We start from the raw sequence: 25,336 nt of genomic DNA, 5'->3' as shown, positions 1-25,336 counted from the left end.
AATATTCGTTTTGTGTGACTATCACTGAATCATTATACTTTTCCTTAATTGTATGGTGCGTGTCCCTTTATAAGGTTTTTTCATCTCAATGCTACAGTAAACAGCTTAAAGCTACTGCTCTCTCGCGCTCTCTCTCTCATTGCTTGTTCCTCACTTTCTTCATATTCTGGCAAATTCTTTATCTTTGAATTTCTTAATCACCCCAATTGTCTGTTCAAACCCAGGCAAATGCCACTTAATCAGACTTTGCAGCGTGATAGCCCAGAATCAGACGTACTCATGTTGGCAGTGGATGTGTGTGTGCTCTTGTTCCAGTTGAGGCCTAGGGATCTTCACACACTCCCCCAGCTCCAGCCACCCATGAAAGGCCTAGAGAAAGCAAACACACACCGTCAGCTGGGAGAAGAGAGCCTCTAGGGCAAACCACAAGCTTTCATTAAGACATCCACACCCATCATCATCATCACCATCATCACTGTCATCATTATCACAATTGTCTTCTTCATCATCTTTACAATTGTCAACAACAATGCTCTTACTTATACTTATCTTCATCAGTAATCCTTGTCATCATCATCTTGACAGACATAACAGTATTAGTCACTTGCATTAATACCACCATATCCTCATCACAAAGTGTGACTTTCTCACTACTTGTCACATGTACTGGCGGGGGGATAGAAAATCAAAGATTGGATTCATATCGTCGTCCTTCAACAGCCACTGGCCCAATATGAAGAGTGAACGAGTGGCAGCTGTGAAACTGGAGCAAACCATTCAATCAATCCAAACGTCAAGAAAACGCAGTTAAGTTGTACAAAAACGTCACATACCTGCCGCTTGCGAATCGGCCACTTTTGGGAGGTGAAACAAGGCAGCGCTGAGAGAAAAAGAGCGATACCAAAAAAAGAGAACCAGAGAGAGGCAGGGCCCTGGCAATGTTTGAAATATGAGCTACACCTGGTATAGCAGGAACAAAAGTCTTTTTTCCTTCTTCAAAAGGAAAAACACTGCTTTCAAATTTTTGCCATTTCAAATATCTGCTGGTTTCCTTACCAGATGTCTAGGCAGGCAGCGTGATCCATGAAACCCTCGCTCAGCCGTGTCATAACCCCGCTGCAAACATTACAAGGGCAATATTTATGCACGAAAATATGCCTATTGCACGCCAGAGGCTGTGCGGGGGGAACAAGAGAAACGTCTTACGATTATTTCTCCACCACGGTGGGAGAGGAGCAGAAAACAAAGAGTGGAGCACCTAATCAATGTTCTGCACAGAAATGGAAAACAAGAGGAACTGAATGTTTTTCGAAAGAACATGCAATCCAACACCCATTCATTTAGCATCCTTTGTTAACTTCAGCGAAAGACAGATGGGTTTGTGGTTTGGCTTGTTTGCCAGCTTTGACTCAAACAGACATTGGACTTGACCCTAATTCGCACGCTTGAGGGGAGAGAGTGGGTCATTGGTAATGTCATTACCTGTCTCTGGTTCACCTCTCCTGTCCGTCTGATCAATAAACTCTGCTTATTGATCTGATTAGTGCGAGAGGATACACAAACCAGACACTACAGTTGACACTGGAGGGTGGGGGAGGGGGGCAACGAGGCTGTCGGGACGAGTAGAATGACCTTAGGGGTCACATTCTTCTGTAAGTAAACATAGAACTCATGGATGTGGGGGAGGGGTGCTCATGTTCCTGTCGCTCCAGTGTCCCCCAATGAGAAAGACAACCCACAGCCAAAAAGAGCAGTAATGCCACTAAAAAGCAACGCAAACTGACGCGTGTGGCACAAAAGCAACACCAAGGATGGTGATGGAGCATCCAGCCGCCACGTGATGAGCAGAGACCAGCATAGATCAGCACATCTCCGTGTTGGGAGACGGGGTCTGGAGCACGACTAGACGTTGTTGCGACACCTGGAGCGCTGGCTAATAATCACACTCAGGAATTCCCGGCACGCAAACCTCTCCCCTTCTCCACGCCCCACTCCACCCCCGTCGTCCTCCCCTCAACCCAACACCGCTCCCCTGCTGCGGTCACCTGATCGTTCCTCAGGCGAGACCAGAGCACGGAGTGAGCACGAGAACCACTCCCAGCACGCACACCTCCCAGGCTTAAAGGCGTGACCTCTTTCAGTCTCCACTGATGTAAACACCTACAGGTGTGTGGGAACACAGGCTCAGGCTAGAGTTGCTACAGTCACCCCGAGTCCTTCCAACACTTCATCATCTCTCGACATCTCTCCCCCATGGTACATCACGCTTCGATCAGGGACGCCACTGTGCCAACGTGATTGGGGCCATGTCATCTCACAATTAAATCAGCTCTTGTTTAACACGGACTACCATCTCTCTCTCTCTCTCACTCTATGGGCCCCCTCTCTTTGACACACACCTTGCGCTACCCTGTTTTTAATTACCTTCCCGGAAGAATGCATGAGATTTTCTTTGGCGGGAAATGCCGTGAGCTGAAGCGGCCAGGCCACCAGGGCTCCTTCAGCCGTGCAGTGCCCCGCTTTATTTTCACTGTATCCCCTTTCCAGGACTAGCCGGAATCACACAGATTTCACCCAGCTCCCCCCTTACCCCACCTCCACCTCCACCTCCCGTTTGCCTGTTTTTTTTTAGGTGTTTAGTCTACTGCTCCTTTTCCCAGCCTGGTCTGCCCTACGCTGGCCGGCTCTCCGTTGGTACATATGGTGAGGCTTAGATGGTGCAACCCAAGCCCTGGCGGCGATGCCCTGGCCTGGGGCGGCCTTGTACGAGACGCTCCTGCACGGTGTGGGAAGGGGGGGAGAAAAAACCTGCTAAAGGCAACAGCTGCTCTGGCCAAAAAAAGGGGGGCTGCGCACACAAAGGGCTGTCGCCCGGCCAACTGTTGCTGGATCATGGGATAAGAGGGGCTCTGGTGGGTGGGTGTGCATGTGCCACATGGACCCTTGCATGCCAACTTCCAACCAGGATCCCTTTAGCACATGGCCCCAAAGGGCCATCAAAGAAGCACAAAGGTGAGGGGTAAAAACCATCCTCAGAAACAGCACAGAACATGCTAAATGGCCAGTACCTGATCACACAGCTATAATGTAAATAACAAAAAAAAAATGACAACTTGTTAACTCAATATTATCTTAGACCATGTCAACCTTAAAATCCTACAACAGAATGAGTGCAAAGGGATTTTCAGAGTATAAAATAAATAAACAAGGGAATACAAAAACTCCAAGGCAAATCATCCCATTTTTTGACATGGTTGGGTCATGGTGATATCAAGTACCATAATTTTCTAACCTGGCAGCTGATGCCAACAAAAAAGCTTTTACTGGCTGGCATGAAGGTTAAACGCACATCTTGCTCGTACTCACTACTAACAACAGCCCACTTAATGCCACTTCTCCATGGTATTGCAGTGCTATTACCAGTGTTCAAGCACAACTGACTTTCTGAAGTGGTAGAGGCAGTATCATGTCTTCCGAATGATCCTGTTTCAAATTAATTTCTTTGAATGTAGAGCCTGTTGCTACAGGACTTTTGAAAAGACAATTCCCCATCTGCATCATGTGGATCGAGTATGTCTTAAGCAAATAGAGATGAATCCTATGTTTTAAAGAGGCTATGAGACATTGAGAGATTAATCCTATGTTTTAAAGAGGCTATGAGACATTGAGAGATGAATCCTATGTAAAGAGGCTATGAGACATTGAGAGATGAATCCTACATTTTAAAGAGGTTATGACCTCTGTGGTTATATAGGCATTTGAGCGCCTTGTGCTGGTTCACCTCAAAGCCATCACTGACCCCCTACTGGACCACCTGCAGTTTGCCTACAGAGCCAACAGGTCTGTAGACGATGCAGTTAACATGGCCCTCCACTTCATCCTCCAGCAGCTGGACTACTCAGGAACCTACGCCAGGATCCTGTTTGTGAACTGCAGCTCTGCCTTCAATACAATCATCCCAGCTCTGCTTCAGGGCAAGCTCTCCCAGCTGAGCGTGCCTGACTCCACCTGCAGGTGGATCACAGACTTCCTGTCTGACAGGAGGCACCACGTGAGGCTGGGGAAGCAGGTCTCTGACTCCCGGACCATAAGCACCGGTTCCCCTCAGGGCTGCGTTCTTTCCCCTCTACTCTTCTCCCTGTATACTAACAGCTGCACCTCCAGTCACCATTCCGTCAAACTCCTTAAGTTCGCGGACGACACCACCCTCATTGGACTCATCTCTGGTGGGGACGAGTCTGCTTACAGGTGGGAGATTGACCATCTGGTGACCTGGTGTGGTCAGAACAACCTGGAGCTAAATGCTCTGAAAACAGTGGAGATGGTTGTTGACTTTAGAAGGAACGCAGCCCCACCCACCCCAATCACCCTGGAAGACTCCCCAGTCCACACTGCAGAGTCCTTCCGCTTCCTGGGCTCCATCATCTCCCAGGACCTCAAGTGGGAGCTGAACATCAGCTCCCTCACCAAAAGAGCACAACAGAGGATGTACTTCGTGCGGCAGCTGAGGAAGTTCAACCTGCCAAAGACAGTGATGGTGCACTTCTACACCTGCATCATCGAGGCCATCCTCTCCTCCTCCATCACCACCTGGTACGCTGCTGCCACTGCCAACGACAAGGGCAGACTGCAGCGTATCATCTGCACTGCTGAGAAGGTGATTGGATGCAATCTGCCATCTCTACAGGACCTGTTTGCCTCTAGGACCCTGAGGCGGGCAGGTAAGATTGCTGCCGATCCCTCCCACCCGGGTCATAAACTCTTTGAGGTCCTCCCCTCCGGCAGGAGGCTGCGGTCCATCAGGACCAAAACCTCACGCCACAAAAACAGCTTTTTCCCAAATGCAGCTGGCCTCATCATCAAGGCCCGGGACCCCCACCTGTCTTGGACTCTTGCCCCTCCCCCACACCCCAAGTCTGAGTTATGTTAACTCACATTTCAACCTTACATTGCACATTGCACATTCACTTTTGCACACCTGCACTGCATTCTTTTGCATTTTACCCCTTACTTTACTTCTTTATATACACTCTATTTATATATACATCTGTTTCCATACTGTGTTCTGTAGTACTTATGTTATGTGTAGTACTTAGTGTGTTCCTATGTTTTTATGTTATGTAGTAGTACTTACTTATTGTGTGTGTATGTTTGTGTTTTTATGTTTTTATGTTTACTGTATGCACCTATGCACCAGAACAAATTTCAGGTAGGCGCATACCTACGTGACAATAAATCTGTTTCTGATTCTGATTCTGATGAGACAGTGAGAGATGAATCCTGTGTTTTAAAGAGGCTATGAGACATTGAGAAACCTGTTCATACCAACACCCTCTCATGGATATCTGGACCTGCCGCCTTTCTAAGAGTACAAACAAGACTTTGATGAAAGGGTTGATTGTATCCTCTTCAGAATAAACTAACCTGGTACCACAAATTAACTCCTGGCCTAGTTCTCCTCAAGTTGAGCTGCTTTTGTTGAGGAGTGTGTTTGCGACATGGTGATGTTGCCTCCATGCTTCCAAGAGCACCAGCATCAGGGAGAGAAGGTCGTGAGTGGACAGGTCAAACAATGGTTCAGCTTGACTGCGTCTCCTCACACTCCTCCGATTAGCTGAATTCAAATAGAACTACTGGGATCCTTCAGGATAAACTGCAAGGCTTTCGTTTATCCTTTGCTAAACCTATAACCCATAGCGCTATGTAAGCCTATGGAAATATGTTTAACAGCAACAATCAAGCTTGTAACAGTTATTAGCCTACTTTTAATGAGCACAAGTGCTATAGAATACAAAAAGGATGCTAGACTGAATGCTTTGGATAATCAGATATCTACAATATGCTGATGTATCAATCATTCCTGTTCCAGGTTCTGGGTCAGGGTGTACAGAGGAGCAAAATTATGACCAGACAAATGTCATTTCAAAGGCGGTGTCCCCACCAACAAACCATGTTACAGAAATCCTACGCTGAATTGTTGCCATGGATGCCGTTTCTGCAATATTTGTTGGACAGTATTGAAAGCTCTATATGAAAGTTATGAATGTTTGTTTGCAGAGGAACAATACAAGAAACAAAATGGATTTGACCACACAAAGAGTTTCATGCAGTATTATTACCATACGGAACACAGAACCAAATGTTCAACGGAAACCAAAAAATATTTCACTATATTTACAACAGTGTAATTACAGAAGTATACTTAATCAGTCATAAAGCTATTGTCATTATCCAAATGTAATAATGCCTGAAAACTAGTAGAAAAGGACACAGGTTGGCTTTCATACAAACATTTAAGACTTAACATACAAACTGAGGAAAATAAAACAAATCAAATAGGTTTGATGATAAATTAACAAACACACCTCCATTGTGTTTCACAATAGAACATTATCAGTTGAGTTGGATTTCAGGTTTAGAAGAAATTACCATTTCGTGTTGCTGACTCATTGGTTTTAGAAGCACTGGACAAGATTGTTCCCAGTGCAAGGTGGGAGATATTTCAATTGACAGTCAGGGACCTTGCAAGTGATTTAGAGATAGTAAAGATGCCCTTAGAGAGGACATCAACAACAAAGTGTACATTTACAACAAAGGCCAGAGGCCACAGGCAAATGTTCCTGCTGCCCAGGGACAAGATGATGATGATGATGGCGACGATAGAGATCATTCACCAGAGGCATCAATTTGCGTAAGTGCTTGGTACACATGGACTCCAAAAGCCATGATGGCTTGTGGACTCTGTGTGGTAACCCCTCTGTCGTTCTTCAACCTCAAAATTATATTTCGAAATATGCAAGCTTCCTAATCCCTTGAGCCTCAAGGACACTATCTATTATTTTAAAAACCTTGCCCAGGTAGCCCACACCCCTTCGAACTCACCTTGGATGGTTCCTTTGGAGAAGGACGTGGTTTTATTGAACGCCCCTCGTCCCGTTACAACGACTGTAGATACAAAGGGTTCTTCTGACAGGTAGTTCAACTGGTAAGTTTCAGTGACTCAGGACTTCGGAGGTCCTTAAGAGTCCCATGTCATATTTTAGGATCCTCCGGGCGAAAAACGTAGCGCTAACGAAGCGCTAGGGCTACTGCCATGTGTGCCATGGCTGGGGCTTTTGAGCCCCTCGGGCCGTCATGTGTCATCCGAGGTCTGCGGACAACCAAAATCACTTTGGTTTTATATTCTGCACTAAGTTAGCTGTATGCTAAGCGTCTTCTTGGTCGGCTTTAGCCTACCGCATTTGAAGTCACATGAAAGGAACTGTTTTATTTGAGAATGGATCAAAAGTTCGATACATTGTATTTCGAGCTTAAAGAACAAACAAATCCCAGCCTGTCTTCATCCCAAACATTTTTCCATAAAGGGAGACGTCCGTTGGTATTTCAACTACTGCCTGGAATGCAAAAAGTAAACAAAAGCTCTAATGTTGCATAAACATATAGGCCTATGCGCAAAGTTACGTATGTGAACATTTACCTAGAGCAAAATTGCAACAGTCATCATGTTGCTTTCATGAAATCCATCTGCAACAGTTCACTGGAGGAAAGGGAACGAAGCGATTTCCGTGATTTTGATGGCTTCTTTTCCTGCTAACTTTGCAGATTTCGGTCTGCGCAAGTTCTTGGCGCTAATGCCCGGCAGTTTCTTCTAAGTTCTGAAGGTAAACTAGCGCTCGCTATCTTAAATTGCACAAATACGCGATGTTAAGAAAATCAGACAAATAAAAGGAAACTATTCTATCTCCTGTTGCAGAACATAGACAGCAAGTATGTCGCCAATTCAGCTGTTAGCTCCAGAGCAACATTTTCGGATCGAAGTATACATTCTAACAAAGTGATAAGTGCATACATCCAACGCTGACCACGCCAACCAAATGTGATAACCAAATATCAATCTTTGACATATTGTTTGCCACTGGAGGAAAGCAAATCCAGCTAATTTAATTTGATTGACGGCTAGCCTAGGATAAGTTCGAGGTCCGTCTCTCCTTTCCGTGGCAAAGTCTAATGCGTGTTTCGGCAAGGTAAAACTCAACAAAAGTGAGACACACCCGCCTTTCTCTGGCAAAGTTCCTTTGGAAGGTTATGGTGTGTCACGTCGGTAAACAGACACCCGGAGTTACGATATTCCATGTGATCGCGTCTTGATGGTCAGCAGCACAAAGTTATATGATACTTGAACACTGAATTTCCTGGCTGAAAAAGCAATCCGTCACCGGAACCCATTTCTCCGCTTCTCAATGTAAAAATGAAACGATATCCACAGAATTAGGCCTACCGCACTAAGCATTGAGACTATTTCTCTTAAAAACACAACAGCCCGACGGCACAGATGATTGCTTTGTTAATCAAAGTGCTGGATGACATCTAAAACAACGGCACCGAGCATTCTCGGGAACGCGCTCCTCCTTTCGATTCCGCGACTGCGCGCATCATGGCGCGCGGCTACGGGCTTGCGTTTTGGTAAATGCCCATATAGCTTACGTCTGTGACGTAGCATTGCCTTGCTCTCAAAGTGCATCTACGATCTATAAGCAATAATACAATCAGCCCTCTACGAGCTAATTTTTTTTGTACAGCTTTCAGTCAATATAACTTTACCCTCATAGGTTTTCGTACTTTAATTCTATTTGTAAATCTGTGACTGACACTGTGACTATAGCCAAGTTACCCACGCTTTCTTTTACATTTGGCCGATAATAAATAACTAATTGTCTCACAACTGTCTTATGTAAGTTCTATAGTCGGGGCGGCACTTAATATTATTGAACGCGAATATTTGTGGGACTTTTCCACTAGGTTATTTGGTGTTCTTTTTCTGGAAATTGTTCGATTTCGATGGCACTACTTTACAGTTCTGCACCAGCGGATGGCCGTGAGGGCAGATGGACTGGGGTGCCGGTGTGCGCAGCTAATCCCTTTCTTGTGGTACCTCTGCGGGGGAGGATCTATGCTTCAGTGTCGAGCACCTGTCCCCACCTGAAAACTGTCCAAATATCTCACATCACACTTTTAAACACACATTAACACATGCTCTTTCGCCAAAGGGTCGAAGATTATCACTCGTTCATTTGAACAGCCACTTTCAGATTTGCTCAAAAGAAACATTTATGAGTAATCTGATGATTCTAGGGAGACGTCACAGTGAATAAACAAATAGGTTAAGTTAATAAAAGATATAAACTATGCCAGAGCAAAACGTTTACATAGTCTTTTTCAACTGAGTCATGCAATTGGTTTAAACCGCAAACCTCATTTAGCATGGACAAAAGGGACACATTTTTGACACAAAAACAGGTCAACACCAGCATATTTATTCTTTCATTTTCTCCAAAAGCGTGTAAAAAATGAAAATAAAAAAAGAGGGAAACGTGATCTCGGAAGAATGTGGCAAAAAAAGACAGGTCAAATGACAAATGTTCATCATTGTTTTCTACAGGGGAGAACAGATACTCCTAGCGCCTTAAGGCCACCAAATTCCACATGTCAGGTTTATGCAGTGAAATTGTACATTTCGTGTTGAACAGTAGGCCTACATCTTCACGCAATCCTATCATCTGATTTCATTTTCACAATATTTGACCTGGTTTGACTCAGATAGGCACACATAAGTAGCCCATTCGGGTGAACGCATTTGATCGAAGCGTGCCAATAGCGTATTTGTACAGTCTGGAGACTTGCGCTAGAGTCAGACGGGGCTTATCCCAGTACTGTCTGCAGGTTTACTGAGGAAAAAACGTTATCTTTTATTGAAATAGCAGAAACAGGGGGATTCAAAGATAATCTGATTGTATACAAATAAGGACGTGGGCCCCACAACCCACGGCCAAATCTACAGCATGCCAACTAACAACCAGGAACAGTTTTTTGTAAAAATAAATAAATTAGGAATCAGGGGGGGGGGGGGGGAAGAATTCGCGACTTTAATATGGACTTGGTTGCAAATGCCAGGAACCTAATGATGGATGAGAAATTTTGTTTCATTCTAAGGCCTTGTGGGTATAAGCCAATTCCTTTACTTTCTGGAGCTCCACTTGCGTTTCTCACAGCGCTTTCAGTTTCACAGTAGTCTCTTAATTTCACAAAAGGCTATGCCATAAAATAGTCTTAATGTCTAAATGGCTCAAGTCTTTCCTTCGCCCATTTTATAACGTCCAAAAAAGTGATGGCTTGCGAAAAGCACTTCCATGACTTTATAAGGAGAGAAAATCAAAGAAAACGGACATCTGTTGAACTAGAATAATGTTTAAGAGATATGACGTCATTGGCCGAAATGAGGCCGCTTGATCTGCAAAAGTTATTTAATTTGTTTCCACTCCATAAAGCTCTTAGGACATGCTTGCCCCCTTCACCATCCACCAGGGGGGGCTGCCTCCTCATATTGGAGGACAACACAGAACAACCGGTCACAACCACTGACATAGAAAGTACCCTGTACTTTATAGGTTTCTGGTCATAACTCGCAAGTCACAAATCCTGCTCCGAAAGCCTTGTACATTGAAAAAGCTTGTACGAGTCACTTGCAGGTAGCGTTTACTCCAGGTGCAGAGAAAAACAAGCAGGCATGCAATGTGGCAGTGGTTTAAGGGGTGGATTCCCTGACCATCAACTGCTGACTAAATGTTCTCCGTTTCACACCACCCCGCACATTGACACACTCATCCACGGCACAGCACAACACGGGGTGGCAAACAAACTCACAGCACAGTTAAAGGGGGACTTTATTACAGAAGGGAAATAAGAATAGAAGTCAGGTCAAGCGAGGTAAAGGATTGACAAACGAGAACTTTCGGGATGATAAGACAATTCAGTGTGGTCACAAAGTGGCAAAAAACGAAACACAACAGCAGGGCACGTCATAGGTTGTGAGGACATGTCACTCACACAGTGGGGACCAATGGGGCGGGGAGGGCAGGGAATATTCCATGTGATAACTGGGTCTATCATATATATCCTCCGTCTACATTAGACATCAGTAATCACAGCAAATGGTATCAAGGGTGGGAAGAGAAACGTCCATCTACAGGCCAATGCACACCACCACCATCTTTGTAACTCAAATCTTCCATCAAAGACAGGAGAAAAAAAAAAAGACGACGTGACAACCATCCAACCACAACCTCAATTTCTGAGCGGACTGCTTGAGAGCCAAACAATGCTGTACATGGATGAAGTCCCTTGTACTGAAAACTGCTCTTTTCAAACTTTTTTTGGAGGGGGAAGGGGCGCAAACAGGAAAAACACTTAACGGCAGGAAGTGGCACAGTGTGGAGGGTGGTGTGTGTGTGTGTGTGGAGGGTGGTGTTTGTGTATGTGTGTGTGTGGAGGGTGGTGTGTGTGTATGTGTGTGTGTGTGGAGGGTGGTGTGTGTGTGTGTATGTGTGTGTGTGGTGGGTGGTGTGTGTGTGTGTATGTGTGGATGCGGGGGGTTGAGGTGAAGTCACACCGTGCAATGCCATTTCCTGCAACAAGCTTCCCTGTGAATCTCAAGTCTTCCTCATCACACAAGCTTGGTCCCACACAATTAACACAAGTACAGTACATTATAGTACATTCGCTATGTGTAAGCTACACCAATGTACAAAAAAGGTCTTTATGAGCAGATGTATCTTGTGCAAATGTCAAAAAGATTATATTTAAAAAAAATTAAATAAAAAAAATTAAAATAGAGATCCAAACAACCCACCATGCACATACACCTATATGTTCGCATACAGCATATCAAGTAGCTCAACTCGGCAATGAAAGCTACACAGAAAACCACCAAACCCATACGGGCGAAGTTAAGCACGAGATATGACTTTAGGGCACTTCCGGAGACATCCGTTAACGTTGCTCAAAAGGGCACATGACTAGTAGTACAGTGAAAATGGGGTGCCAGTGTTGGCTTTTGTTCGATTTTTTTGTTGGTTTTAAACCAGCACAAGTCTGGTTACCCTGATGATGTGGCAACCTAGAGTGTGGACGGACCTACAGAGAGTAATCCTCTATGATAGCAGAGGCCATCACACCAAATACGGAAAGGATAACAAAAGTCGTTCCGAAGAAAAAAATAAAGTGTACAAAACAAAATAATGATCTGGACTGCAATGACAATCTGAACAGAATACAAACAATTGAGTAAAATTATTTAAAAATGTACAATCAAAACAGAAAGGAAATAAGTATCCCACGTCTAACAGCGGACAACATGTCTAAGGACAACGCCACGTTTAAGGTCGACTTGCTCAAGTGCTTCTGATTAGGATATCACTGAAAGCGATGGCACTTCCCTTTGTGCATCAGAGCACAAATCGGGAGCTCATATGCAATTCTGACGACACAACTGTCCCCACAACTACTACACTACCAGCCTGCCCAATTACGCCATGACCCAGCTGATGTGCTTGAGAGAGTGAGTGAGTGAGTGAGTGTGAGAGAAAAAGAGAGAAATGGGTGGGGTCGGATATTTACAGAAGACTGTACCCTGTTTGTTTCACAGATATCACTCTAGTACCCTGCCAGAGAAAAAAAAACAAAATGGCTGCAGTAATGATGCAATGACAGGCATTCCTTACGTCAAAACCGGTCACAAAATGGCTCTGTCAAAATCAAAGAAAACATTTAAAAGAAGCTACGAGCCACGTAAAATTAAATTTAAAAATCAATTGTCGTTCAGCTTGATTTTTTTTTTGTGTTTTGTTAAAATGACAGGAATCTTTCGGTAAAGTATCAATCCCTGAGCCAATGCTCTGAAGCCTCAGAGAGTGAGCGAGCTGTGCACCTGAGTCTGCAGCTAATCTGACACGTCTCAGGCCTGAGAGGTCCAAACCACAGCGGCCTCGCCGGACTACACTACAAACTAGAACAACATCAAGATTCAGATCATCATCATCATCATCATCATCACCGTTAATATCTGGATCAATACCTCAACACAACCAGCGCATTTTAAAACAAGTTTGGTCACAGTCAACTAGCCATTCCTACAGCCAACAAAAGGTTTACAGACTACAAACCAAAATCAACCACACATCCATCCATCCAACCAACCAACCAACCAAAAGACCAAACAACCTATGGAAAATCTTCTCATGTTAAAATCCAAATTTGAACAAATATGAATTATGAAATTTAAAAATAAACAAAGATATAACAAAAACAGTACAAAAGACTCGTTATTTTAAAACGATAAAAGGATAGAGACAGGACAATCTTTACACGAGTGGGCAGGTCCGCAATTTTAAAATGATTTGATATTGGGAGAAAGAGCTCATGAATTATCATCTGTGAATGTAAAGTATCTGTGTGTGTGTGTGTGTGTGTGTTCCCACATGCGCTGGGTATGTGGCACAGGGGGATAGTGGTGTGTGTGTGTGTGTGTGTGTGTGTATGGTGTAGGTGTCATGGATGTTTGCAGAGCTGGTGATTTGGGGAGAGGGTATTGTGAAGGAGGGTTGGCAGGGTGAGTGGGAGGAGGATGATGAGGTTAGGCTGTTTTGGTGATGCTCTCGGCGTCCTTGGACTGCCACAGCTCCTTGTGCTGCTTGCGGCCGAAGCCCTCGTCGTAGTTGCCTTTTGCTTTGAAGAGTTGCTGGAAGTGGGGCTTGCAGTAGAACTCTCCTGCAAGGGCAGCAAACGAGCCCAAGCTGTGGACACACACACAAACACACACACATTAGACTCAACTGGGACACCAGTAGCAGCAGTGGTGTGAGTTTGGTTGTCTTCTCACCAGAGGCCAGTAATGGATGCATGTGTCAAAAGTTTTGGCGTATTGTATGTGCATGCGCATTTTTACATGTTTATATGCATATACGAAAAAAACTTTTATTTTTGTTTAAAGCATGAGCATTTGTGTGTGTGTGGATATGTATACGACTTATGTGGTTGTGGACCCAGTACATACTAAGAGTGTGTGTGTGTCTAACCTGAGTTTGGTGTTGCAGTGCTTGCAGCAGAAGCAGGTGGCATGGAAGATCTGGTTGTTGGCCACCAGTCTCTCCATGGGGTACACCGTCTTCTCACATGACTGGCAAAGCTCCTTCGGCGTCTTAAAGCTGAAAGACTGGAAAGCACGTGGACAAACACAAACAAACAAACACACACACAATTAATAATGGACTTAATTCCAAGCATACACCAACCCTAAACACAGAGGAGAATCAGCGGTAACAAGATACAGTGAACGGGGAGCGGTCAGAGAGAAGGGATGAAGTTAGACGAGTACCTTGGAGCGTTGGACAGGTTTGTCTTCCGAGGTGGTTCTGTTGTCCTGTTGAGGAAGGGAAAAAGAGGAGGATGTAAACAGATTTGTACCAAGCCTCCACATACACTCAGAAGTGTTCCCATGACAACCACATCTTATATACCACTACTTTACAAACATCTACACTCATTCAGTTTGAGCACTTGCATGGTTGAGGCACGACACACACACACACCCTGTGTTAAGTGCTTCAGTCAACTCCCACACACTCTTATCTTTCCTCATCTTCTCTATCCTTCCGCCCTCTCTTTCCATCGGTCTCTCATTGTGGTTCCATCTGGCTCCAGACCCTCCTGAGAGGAGATCAAGTACCTTCTGCCTGAGCGCACACACACACACACACACACACACACACACACACACACACACACACACACACACACACACACACACACACACACACACACACACACACACACTGCTGTGTCAATAACACGGTTTGGGTGGCCATCATGTTTTTGCAGAGTTTAAAGTGGTGTTTGTGTCTGTCTTTGCAGTGGCCTGGACCAGCATTAAGGCCATTATGTAACCGTGGACTCAATGTCCCCACGACTTAGCCAAAGCCCAGACTACTGCACAAGAAGGCAAAAAACAAGAAAAGAAAAGTGGAGAAACAAGAAAGAAATAATGAGTGAAATTTTAGAAGGAGAGTTAGAGACACAAAGGAAGGGTCATGAGAAGGTCAAGAAATAGCCACAGGGTCAGCAACACAGTGAAGAGGTGAAGAGGGGTCGACACCTGAGAGAGGTGTGTACCACGGCCTACAGCAAGAAAGTGCTTTCACAATCCTACACACACGAACACACACACACAGAGGCTTAAGGGAAGAGAAAATGCTGCTATTGCAGAATTGCCATTGCATAAACTGCCGAACCTTCCCCTACAGTGTGTGTGTTTACTTGCAGTAGGTGGTTTTGTCACACACTATAGACACTTATCTGTATGAAATAGTTATGTGCCACAGATGAGACACAATCTAAATGACAGGTAATATAGTTATATTTTATATATATATATATATATATATATATATATATATATATATAAATTGAAGTTGTGAATAATATGCTGATCTCAGTGGGTCAGACGTCTTACTGCATAGACAGGCAAGGCTCAGCTCCACTTCTGTGACGTGGGCCATCAGATCTGGCCCCATAATTCAATAACACGGCACTTCACAAAGTAGCCTACAGGCATTACAGCCCCCCCTCCCCTCCCCTCCCCATCCAACTCACCCACCACCACAGCAATGAGATCACTGAGAGAGAAAGAGGAGAGCCAGCGAGAGAGAGAGAGCCAGAGAGAGAGAGAGAGAGAGAGAGAGCCAGAGAGAGCAAGAGAAATAAAGGTAGAGACAGAGATATGAAAATAGAACGGGAGTAAATTGGAGAGGGACAGTATAGGAGAGAGAGAAAAAAAGGCAGAGAAAGAGAGAGAAAAAGAAAGAAAGAAAGAAAGAAAGAAAGAAAGAAAGAAAGAAAGAAAGAAAGAGAGAGAAAAACAAAGGAAGAAAGAAAGAAAGAAAGAAGGAAAGAAAGAAAGAAATAGACATGGGGAGGGAAATGACAGAAACAGAAGAATGGGGGGGGGGAGAGGATGAGGATTAGTAGTAGACATTTGAGGAAGAAAAGCAATCATTTCTGTGGCAGAAGTGGGTCACAAAACCTGTTGTCTCCCCTCTAAAAAAAATGAGACCTCTGTGCTTCACCCATCAAGCCACCTTAACTTGGGTAATTACCTGCTGCCATAAGTGTGCCACTCAATACCAGCGCCCTTTGGCAGGTGCAGCAGTGCCGTCAGGACCACCCCATTCATAATGGCACAGGCTGCACGGCCAACAAAACACCATGACATCCTCTTATGAATTATACCCCTAAAGAGCCGCCACCAAGGGAGAGTGTACGCCAACAGAGGTGTGGTACATAAGTGTCAACTCATGTCTGTGTGTGTCTGTATGTGGGTCTGTGTGTGAATGTGTGTGTGTGTGTGTGTCCGAGGGACTGCCTGCCTCCCTTCATGTCATCCCTGAAACTGTTGCTGCACATCTACCCAATGCGAGTGTGAATTCCAAACTGGTGTTCTCCACTGGTCTCTCCCCTGCGGGCTGGGTCAACGTTCCGCTTCAAACCCTCTTCAAGCTGCTCTCGTCGCCGGGCGCAGCTCTCCTGGGCCTCCCTAACTCCTGCTGGAGCCCCTGGTCTCCTCACGCCACCGCACTGATAAAAAGCCCACTTCCTGTACCTCTGGCCAATCAGGGACAGGCACAGTGTCTGCTAAAAATACACTGCCAAAAAGATAGCGAGGGAGGACGAGGGAGAGAGCGAGAGCGCTAAAATTAGGCTTTTCTAATTAATCAAGGGTTAACACGCAAGTCCAGTGGCGGTACAGTGAAAACAGGCTAACATGGCCGGCTATGCAGCCTTAAAACCAGAGGAAAGAGACAGAGACAGAGACAGACAGAGACAGACAGACAATGGTGTTTTGACAACAAGAGGCGTGCATGAACTTACAGCCTATAAAGGCACATTTTCACAACTCACTCTGAAAGGGTATCAACAATTCCTGCCCTTATCTTTCTTAATTTATGACTTGAGTTATAACAGCGTCACCACACTGGCATTCTGCCTGAGCAATGCCTAATAACCACCCTGCAGGCAGGCTTTAGACGCACTCACACTCCCCACACACTGCATGGCTTCAGCAATGATGAAACAGGATTTAGGAGTTGCGTGAGAATTGCTAAGATGCATGCACACACACACACACAAACACACACACACAAACAGGCACACACAAACAGGCACACACACTAAACAGGAAGGCTCCATCAAGGCTGGTGCCATCTGTCCCTTTTTGCCTTATTTGTACATGAGACACACTCTAGCTCCCTCTCTCTTTCTCTTTCTCGTTCACGAACACACACACACACACACACACACACATTGCCGAGAACCGTTGTGGTAGGAAGTTGTGTGATGACACATCATGGGTACTTTATTCCCTTCTGGCTTGTAATGAGAAGGGCGGGGATGGGTGGGGTGGGCAGGGGTGTGCTGGCCGGAGCTCACACTATCAGCGCCCCACGTCAGAATCCCAAAACGAAGGATTCTTGCATCTGCCAGCCAGGGAAAAAGACGATCCCAAAGCACCCAGATCTCAGCTCATACCATACCATCAAGACGTGCAAGCAAACAAGACCCAGCAGGAACAGTTTCCTTAAAACGCATCGTCTCATGGTGCAAGACTCAACCACAGTTTACATACAGAGGTACACCTGTCTGGACCCATGTCTAGAGGTTTGTGGTGATGACCGGTATTTGGACTGTGTTTCAAACAATCAAAAACAATCAGAGTGGAGCGACTACAAGGTAGCGACTGAGATTCCTATAGAGAACAGTGAAGGGGACTGGTGCTTTTGTCACGTCGTAGGCAGATTGTTTGCAGGCCGAGTCTGCTCATCCTTAAGCCATGTCTGGCCTTTAGAGGTTATGAAACGCCTACCAGAATGTTAGCTGGCTTGATGGCATTCCAAAGAGAGAAGGGAAAGAAGTGAGATGACACTGAACACAACAAAATCACCGATACAGTCCTTTTGACCAGGAGGAATACCATCAGCACAGTAATAAAACACTTGGAATGTGTAATGGACCAGTTTTGTGTGAAAGGCTGACCAGTGCTTGTTTTGTTATAGCTGTCCAACCTAAAAGTGCTCAATAATCTTCCAGGGCTTAAAGTTTCACACCAAAAGACTACGAGCTTTGTTCATCGAGCTTTCGTCTAAGGAGCTTACTTTAAGGGAGGTGTAGTCCAGACCAAGGAGCGATGACATCATCCATGACCTCTCACCTTGGAGTGATGGATGTCACTTCAGTCAAGAGACTTCAAATACGAGCTCAAAAATGTGCCAGGGCAGGCTAGTTGAGATGGGTCAGAGGGGTGTTGGAGTTGTGCATATTAGGTCAAACACTCCGTCTCCAAAAAGTCACTCCACACGCCCATTCGATTTTGAGCACCCTGCTGTAAGCACAGATCAGGTTCTTTTCACTCTTTCACTCACTCACTCTCTCCCTCTCCCTCTCTCTCTCGTCTGCTGGGCTGCAGACGATCCTTTAATCTCATTAGCTGGACAAATCCCATCACCTGCTCCCCGTGGGTACGACTGGGCAGGACAATGGTGGTAAGCTGGGGGGTGGGGGGGTGGTGGTTGGGTAAGGGAGGGGGGCAGGGAGACCCCCTGGGGAGGCTCACGCACCCAAACAGACTGGGGGGTGGGAGGAAGGTGGTCTGAGGTGAGAGCCAGTCTCACAAAATGTCCGACGGGCTTATCAGAAATGATCCATCTCCAAAATAAAATTGTGCTGCTCTTGTGGCTTGCCATTTGGAGGGAAAACTTTCACCACCAATGCACGAGTTGCTGATCATGATGGTTTGAATGGTTCGTTAGGAAGCCAACGCGTTAATCAGAGAGGTAGTCAGGTTGTGTTTGATGCCAGAGACCTCTGCCACAGCAGCATTCCACTAGCCTGACGATGTCACACTCATAATTGTAGTCAAAAATGAGTCTGATACTGCTCCATTGGGCTGGGCTGGGCTTATGGGGCGTGTTTCAAACGTAGACCATCGGGGCCAGCTGATACATTAAACTTTAACCCGATCCCGTACGAAGGACGGCAAAAACATCTTTTCGTTCGACAAATGCCTTGATCGCGTTTCTCTGTTCCTCTTTCAAAATGAATGCGCTGTCAATGTCTTCTAAAACAGACTCCAATCTCCACATTTCAGCTCTCCAGCGGGAGCTGGCTCCAAACCAAGTGCTCTATGGTGACGTGGTTGATTACGTTATGGTTGATCATCTGTCCATCATCGTATAAAGCCCACCCTGACAATTTGATTGGCTGTCTAGTTTTTGGTCGGGCATAATTTCTCCCCAACAGAGCGATGCCAGACCGAACTTCCAGACCTCAAATGTTTTGGTCAGGGCTAAGTTCGGTCTGGCATCCAGGCTAGCATTCCACGGAAAATAACCAGAAAAGCTGAGATCTGTACTGTCTTGCGCACATAATGGACAAACGTGAATATCGCATTAAATAGCATTTACACTGATTCATTTAAGATTAAATCACATCTTTATCCATTTGTCTTTGCGCAAACATATCACAACAGTCCAAAGACTGAGCCCTGAGTGTACAGAGCGTGTTTAAGTTAAAGGGCACTGAAGAAAAATGCCAAATGCCTAAATAATGTATTGTCCCACTACAGCAATGTTGCAAACATTACTGTAACTTACAACTGTAAATGTACTTCAGACTTTTGCTGATGAATTTTCTTGTCAAATTGTGTTGTTGTCTTTCAGATTTTTAGTTTCCTTCAGTTTCAAAGCCCTACACAATCTCAGTAACCTATGAAATGCGGTGCATTTGTACTTGGGCTACGCTAATAGTAATAACAGAGGCAGACAACGCAATACACCAGTGACGGGTAGAATAACGTAAAAAAAAAGCGTCTATTTCCCCAGCACTTTTCAAACTAAGCTGACGCCCATAGCCATGTTGGAGAGCCACTCCGTAGCTCTGCGTAGCGACGGGTATCCTTCTCTGTGTTTGGCAGAAGTTGGGAGAAACGCAATGTCATGTAGCATGACAGTAACACTGGCCTCTCATTGTGGCTAGATATAGAACACAGAAAGCCATTAATTTCAGCCAGCCAGTTTTGTCTGTGTCCCTTGAGTGACAATTAGAACACCAAAGCTGAACCTCTGAACTCCATAATGATCTCCCTGACGATTAGCGAGGACTGGCGGGACACCAATAACCCGACATGCCTCACCTCTTGTGTGGCATTCCCCCCCCCCACCCCACCCCGCTACGCTCAATATCTCATTTCCAGCCTCGGGACCCATCCAACCTAGCTAAAACATCAGCCAATACCTTATATTAAAACAAAATCCCCATTCAGTCATACGAGAGGACTTCAACAAAGATGTTACTGATGGCATTTCACCACTGCAGGTTTAGGCACGACTCCCCATCTGTGGAAAGGGAGAGAAGAACATCGGCTTGGGGGCTCAAGTGAGAGCTTGTCTGTTTTAATCAATGGAGCAATCACTCATTCCTCTACTGACTCCATCTCTCCGACAGGGAGTACGTGACAAAGACAGTGCTGGAGGTGTTGTTGGAGAAGTTGCGCTGGAGGTTGGGGTCGATGTGGTTTACACAAGCTGGGGGCAGGGAGGGGGGGGGGGGGGGGGGTAGTGCGTTTGTGTGCATTAAGGAGAAGTGCTGAAAAGTCTCGGGTTGTTTTGTCATGTGGCGACCCGTCTGTGTTTCTAAATTACATACTTGGTCGATTTGGATCCCGCCCACCAGAACCACAACCCAATGATTAGGGTTGGCCTCGTGTCTGATAGTGCTAACCTCCAAAAGCAGCTCACCTGGTTTTTGCAGATCTTCCACAACTTTTAAGTCTGTATTTATGACAGTTAGGGACAGCACTGGCGACAAAATTACTGTGTTTGGCCTGAGCACCCGTAGCAGCTCCTGCGCCAGATAGTACAGAACAAAACGTGCATGTTACAGGGAGGTATGGGTGCTTAGTGAACCAGCAAGTCTGGGTTTAGTTAATTATGTGTGGGGTGCTTGAAATAAGTGTGTGCGAGTGCGAGTCTGTGTGTGTGTGTGTGTGTGTGAGAGAGGGAGAGATCTGAGCACTCTAAGCAGGTCACCCATCCAGAGTGCAGAGATCATACAAAGAAAAAAAATCAAGAGGGTTGTGTGTGCGTGGTGTGTCCTGCAGAGGTGATGAGAAGAAAACATCAGACAGTGAAGGTACAGGATTCAGAGCTGAAGGAAAGTGACAGACAAAAGAGTGGGTGAATGACTACTGTACCCTAAAGAACTACTACAGGTCACATGACACTTTTCTTTTCTTTCACACATGGGAGCGACAGCCATTTCCTCTCAGCGGAAAAGCGGCGGGTGCAAGCAAGCATTAAACGTGCACCAAGCCAAGATGTTTGCACATGTGAAACTTGCAAAGCCGGGTCAGGGTTCAAAAGGCTTCAGTGCCGTGCGAGCAGCTACAGACACGTCTCACCACAGTGGTTCTCACATCTAAGCAGGATCACACACACACACACACACACACACAAAACGGGGATCTGTTCCTATGGCGGCTACAGCTGGGGAGAGGAGATCTTCAAAACAGGTCAGGAGTTTTTAACAAGACACTGCAAAAACCAGAACACAGCTAGGGCCTGCGGTGAGTCAGAAAGAGAGCTCATTGCAAACGCATGCAAGTTAGAAGACCAGCAGGTCATCTCTGCAGTAAGCATGATATACGCCGTAGGAGTAAAAACAGAACCTCCAGTCTACGAGATGTGAGGCAACACATGATATACGAGATAAGAAAAAAAAAAGTTTTCTTTTCCCTGTGTTTACGCATCAGACATGTGTGAACATACACTGCTGACGGGCAAACATTCCTTTCTGAAGACTGCCGGAGGGACCAGCAGGTGCCTACAGACATGCTGGGTCTCGGGTCAGGAATGTGCAAATGCACACCCCATCGGCGGCGGCACAGGGGCTGAGAGGCCGGCGGCGTGCGCTGTTATCGTACGCATGCAAGGAAGCAGAGGTTGCACAACAGTGGGGGGCTACAGAGCAGCAAAGTTCTTGTTTTTCTTTTCTTCAAATAGCAGTCCCATCGCATCCATGTTCACTCGAATCAACTGCCACGAAAAACAAGGACGGAACATCCCACACCAATCTACTACCCCCATCTTGTGCCCCAGATGCAGCAGCGTTACATCCAGGCTTGTTTGCAATGGTCGAAATGATCTTGATTAAATGCTCTACTAGCAGAGAAAAACCTAAATAAAAACAATGGAACATTTTATTCGTCTGATGGAGAGGATGCCCAGGGCTAATCCTTGACTGTAACTCACTCCCATTCCTTTCTCAGCACTCATTCACCTATCAAGGGTCAACTATGCAGGCTTTGTGGAGGAGAGAGAAAGAGAGACAGGAAAGAAAAGCAGCAAGATGTCTTAGTCATGGAAAACGTGAAAATGTTTTACAGATGGTTTGACTGGCACTCCACCCACACACACACACACACACACACACACACACACACACACACACACACACACACACACACACACGAGATAGAAGGCTGGGACAGACATGACAACAGTCATCAACAGAAATATTTTAGTCTTCCTTCCTCTGACCTGCCTCCTTCTTTGCTCAGAGACAGATATTGAGAAACACACATGTCGAGGGGAGCAGAAACCGGTTGCGGCTTAAATCTTCACAATGAATTCAATAAAGTCCCTTGCATCCCTGGGAACAAGTTTATACCTGGCATCTTTGTCAAGGTATGTGTGTGTTTTATTTGTACCAGTCTCTGCCACTAATGTCCAAGACACAACCTTGTCAGCCGTTTACGTCAACTCACACACAAAAACACATGCACTCAGAATGGTCCTACAATTTACATAAATCAGTCAGCTGAATGCTAATCAGATCTCCATTTCCTGAAGAGCTTATCTAGAAGGTTGTGTTTAGACAGACTATTTAAAAGCTAATAGGATACAAATATTGTTTATTCTTTTCTTAACTCTGTATAACAAAAGGCAGAGAACAACTAAAAGGATCCATTTAGGACACTCGTTTATGGACCCCATGGTTTTGGTCACACGTAGCAAAATATACTGGCTTTCAACACTCAAGTGTCATGCACACACAGTTTAGGCTGATACTTCTTTTGCGTTATACTTCTATTCGTTTTCAGCCGCTAACATGTAAACCAACAAAAGGAAATGGAAGACAAGCCATATATGGAAAAGCAGGGCCTGTGCACGCGCTCCTATGCTGTTACACTCTCTTTAGGTCTGGACTGATCTTTGTTTCCGTCAGTGTTCTGTGCTTGCACTAGTTGAGTGTACAGTATTTCGATAGTAATTGTGCCCATGTTTGTTCAGACAGCATTACCAGATGCAGATGGTCGTACATCTACGCTCAACAAAGCCCGTATTGTGCTTATAACGACGATCTGTAGAGAGAAAAGGGTCCGGCTTTTGTCAACATTACTAAAATCAGGTGTAATTTGGCTTGCCGCCTGCCTGACAGCCGTGCAGGCAGATACCCTGGAGATGCGGACGTGTGTGTGGCTAGAGTTACTGCACATTAAACAACCGGAGGTTATTGAGAACAGACTGTCCAGGAGGCAGGTTTGACATATTGGCCTAGACCCGTTACTCTGTGTATGTGATTGCGTGAAGTCGATATGGACAGGAATTAGATATAGACATCACGCAGAGGGAATCCTGCCATTCCACAAAATTGGCACTGAGCGGAAAATGACCATATGCCTGCACGCTAAGGCAGTGATTAGTGGAATGTGATGACGAGGAACTCCGAGAGAACTGGTCTAGCCAGACACCACGAATTGTCGTCGCGGCAGAGAACAAAGTGACCGGAGAACAGTGTGTATTTAAATAAACATACATATATTTTCGGTTTGAGAGCAGGTTGGCACCCTTCAAAGAAGAATCGGTCCAAGCTGTCTGCTGTGTGAGTAGATTTAAAACAAGCTCCAGTCCAAGTAATATACAAACTTTGCACAGTACTTGAAAGCGGGTAGGTGACATATGCTATTCAATGATACAAACACTTGCGTATAAGGAAAGGAAGAGGAGACCTTAGCATGTGCGTCTTCGGTGACGTTATCGCACACACAACTAACGTTACCTAGCCAAGTTAATATGCAGCCATATGGATCAGCAACAAATTAATTCAAGTCAATAAATCAAGTGGTTGACTTGGATAGCCTCTAAAGACTAACGGACACTTAATGACAGGAAACAACCTAAATACTAAACCAGCTAGCGTCAATTTAAATATACAAACGGGGTCTTACTGTTAGCTCCTGTTAGCTGTAGTCAGAAGTAGCAGGGTCGAGACTGCCAGCAGAGCTAATTTTATGTCTATGTTGCACTAATCATGCAGCACCAAAGTCTGTAAAATAAGTTCAGTACATACATTTGATGCAGTAATAATGCATGCACGTTTTCATTATCATTAAAGACGAATCTAAATCACTCAATGATGACCAACACCAAGATATACAATTCCGAGTTTTATGCTAAATGCACACCAAGCTAGCTATTGTTTTCAAATGCTTTTTATACGTCATGATGCCCAGTATTTAAAATATGAGCACCGAGCCACCTTCATCCATCACGTCCAAAAAACACAATCCAGGATGAGGTGATAACGTTGATAACGCCAACCACCCATGAACCTAAGTTACCCCAAACGATCGAATTATAAACGCTTGATTGATTAGAACACCACATCGTATACATTACACAATGAGCTGGTTCCCCCCGTAGATGGGGAGCTAGCAACACCGCTAACGTTAGCGAATGGACATCACCCATCACCTCATTACAAAAAGAATAGACGGGGGGGTGAGTTCATAGGGTTCGCTTTGCCGCTATTCCATGCGAGACGAGAAATGGGCGAAGGACACTTACCATCTGGGTATCCTTGTAAGCGTAGTAAAGAGAAAGACGGTATAGTCTCCCTGTACGTTCAATATGCTGCGGTCGATTATTTTCTCATTCGCCCCCCAGCCTCAAGCTATTGTAAGGGATGTTTCTGCATTCACTGACTAACCAACCTCAGACCCGGCTTGCTGTCTGGCTGCCTCCTGTCGTTTCCCCCTTCTCGCGCTTTTCTAGAGTCGCTTTTTTTCACGCTTTTTTTTAATTCGGCAGGACGTCAGATGCTATTGGCTCCAGTCTCTCACCCCCTCCCCTTCTCCCCGTTTTCTCCACCCTCACAGGCTCACTCGGCCTTTTTTTCTTGAGAGACAGGCTACAGGAGCGATGTTTTTCACCATTTCATGGTTAAAATATAGATTTGTACGGATACACACTACATGTTATTGAACATGTTTAATTATAATAATCGTATTATAAATCATATGTAATGTTTTGTTTTCTGAATTCATAAACTCATATTTACACTCATTCCTCTATTGTTTATATATTCAAGCTGAACAAGATCATGTTTATAATGA

General features: G+C 45.2%; 2 protein-coding genes across 2 annotated transcripts in view; both read right to left on the bottom strand.

Moving 5' to 3' along the window:
• map3k3 (mitogen-activated protein kinase kinase kinase 3) overlaps positions 1–8,387 on the bottom strand; it is a 26,156-nt gene extending 17,769 nt beyond the window's left edge. The window contains exons 1-3 of the mRNA XM_080857119.1: positions 7,478–8,387; positions 6,883–7,150; positions 278–369 (exon numbers count right to left, since the gene is read on the bottom strand). Of these exons, the coding sequence (XP_080713245.1) occupies positions 278–281 (4 nt within the window). The 5' untranslated portion in view covers positions 282–369; positions 6,883–7,150; positions 7,478–8,387. The remainder of the gene's footprint in view (positions 1–277; positions 370–6,882; positions 7,151–7,477) is intronic.
• A 906-nt stretch (positions 8,388–9,293) lies between these two features.
• On the bottom strand, positions 9,294–24,922 carry limd2 (LIM domain containing 2). Its single transcript, XM_080857219.1, has 4 exons — positions 24,789–24,922; positions 14,210–14,254; positions 13,911–14,047; positions 9,294–13,628 (listed from the first exon to the last, which is right to left on the bottom strand). Exons 1-4 carry the CDS (start codon positions 24,789–24,791, stop codon positions 13,469–13,471), a joined length of 345 nt encoding a protein of 114 aa, XP_080713345.1. The 5' UTR covers positions 24,792–24,922; the 3' UTR covers positions 9,294–13,468.
• Positions 24,923–25,336: the final 414 nt, after the last annotated feature.

This window comes from Sprattus sprattus (assembly GCF_963457725.1).
Source record: "Sprattus sprattus genome assembly, chromosome: 18".
Classification (NCBI taxonomy): Eukaryota; Metazoa; Chordata; class Actinopteri; order Clupeiformes; family Clupeidae; genus Sprattus; species Sprattus sprattus.
Note: the sequence above shows the minus strand (reverse complement) of the source record. Positions and strands in the feature narration are given on the sequence as shown.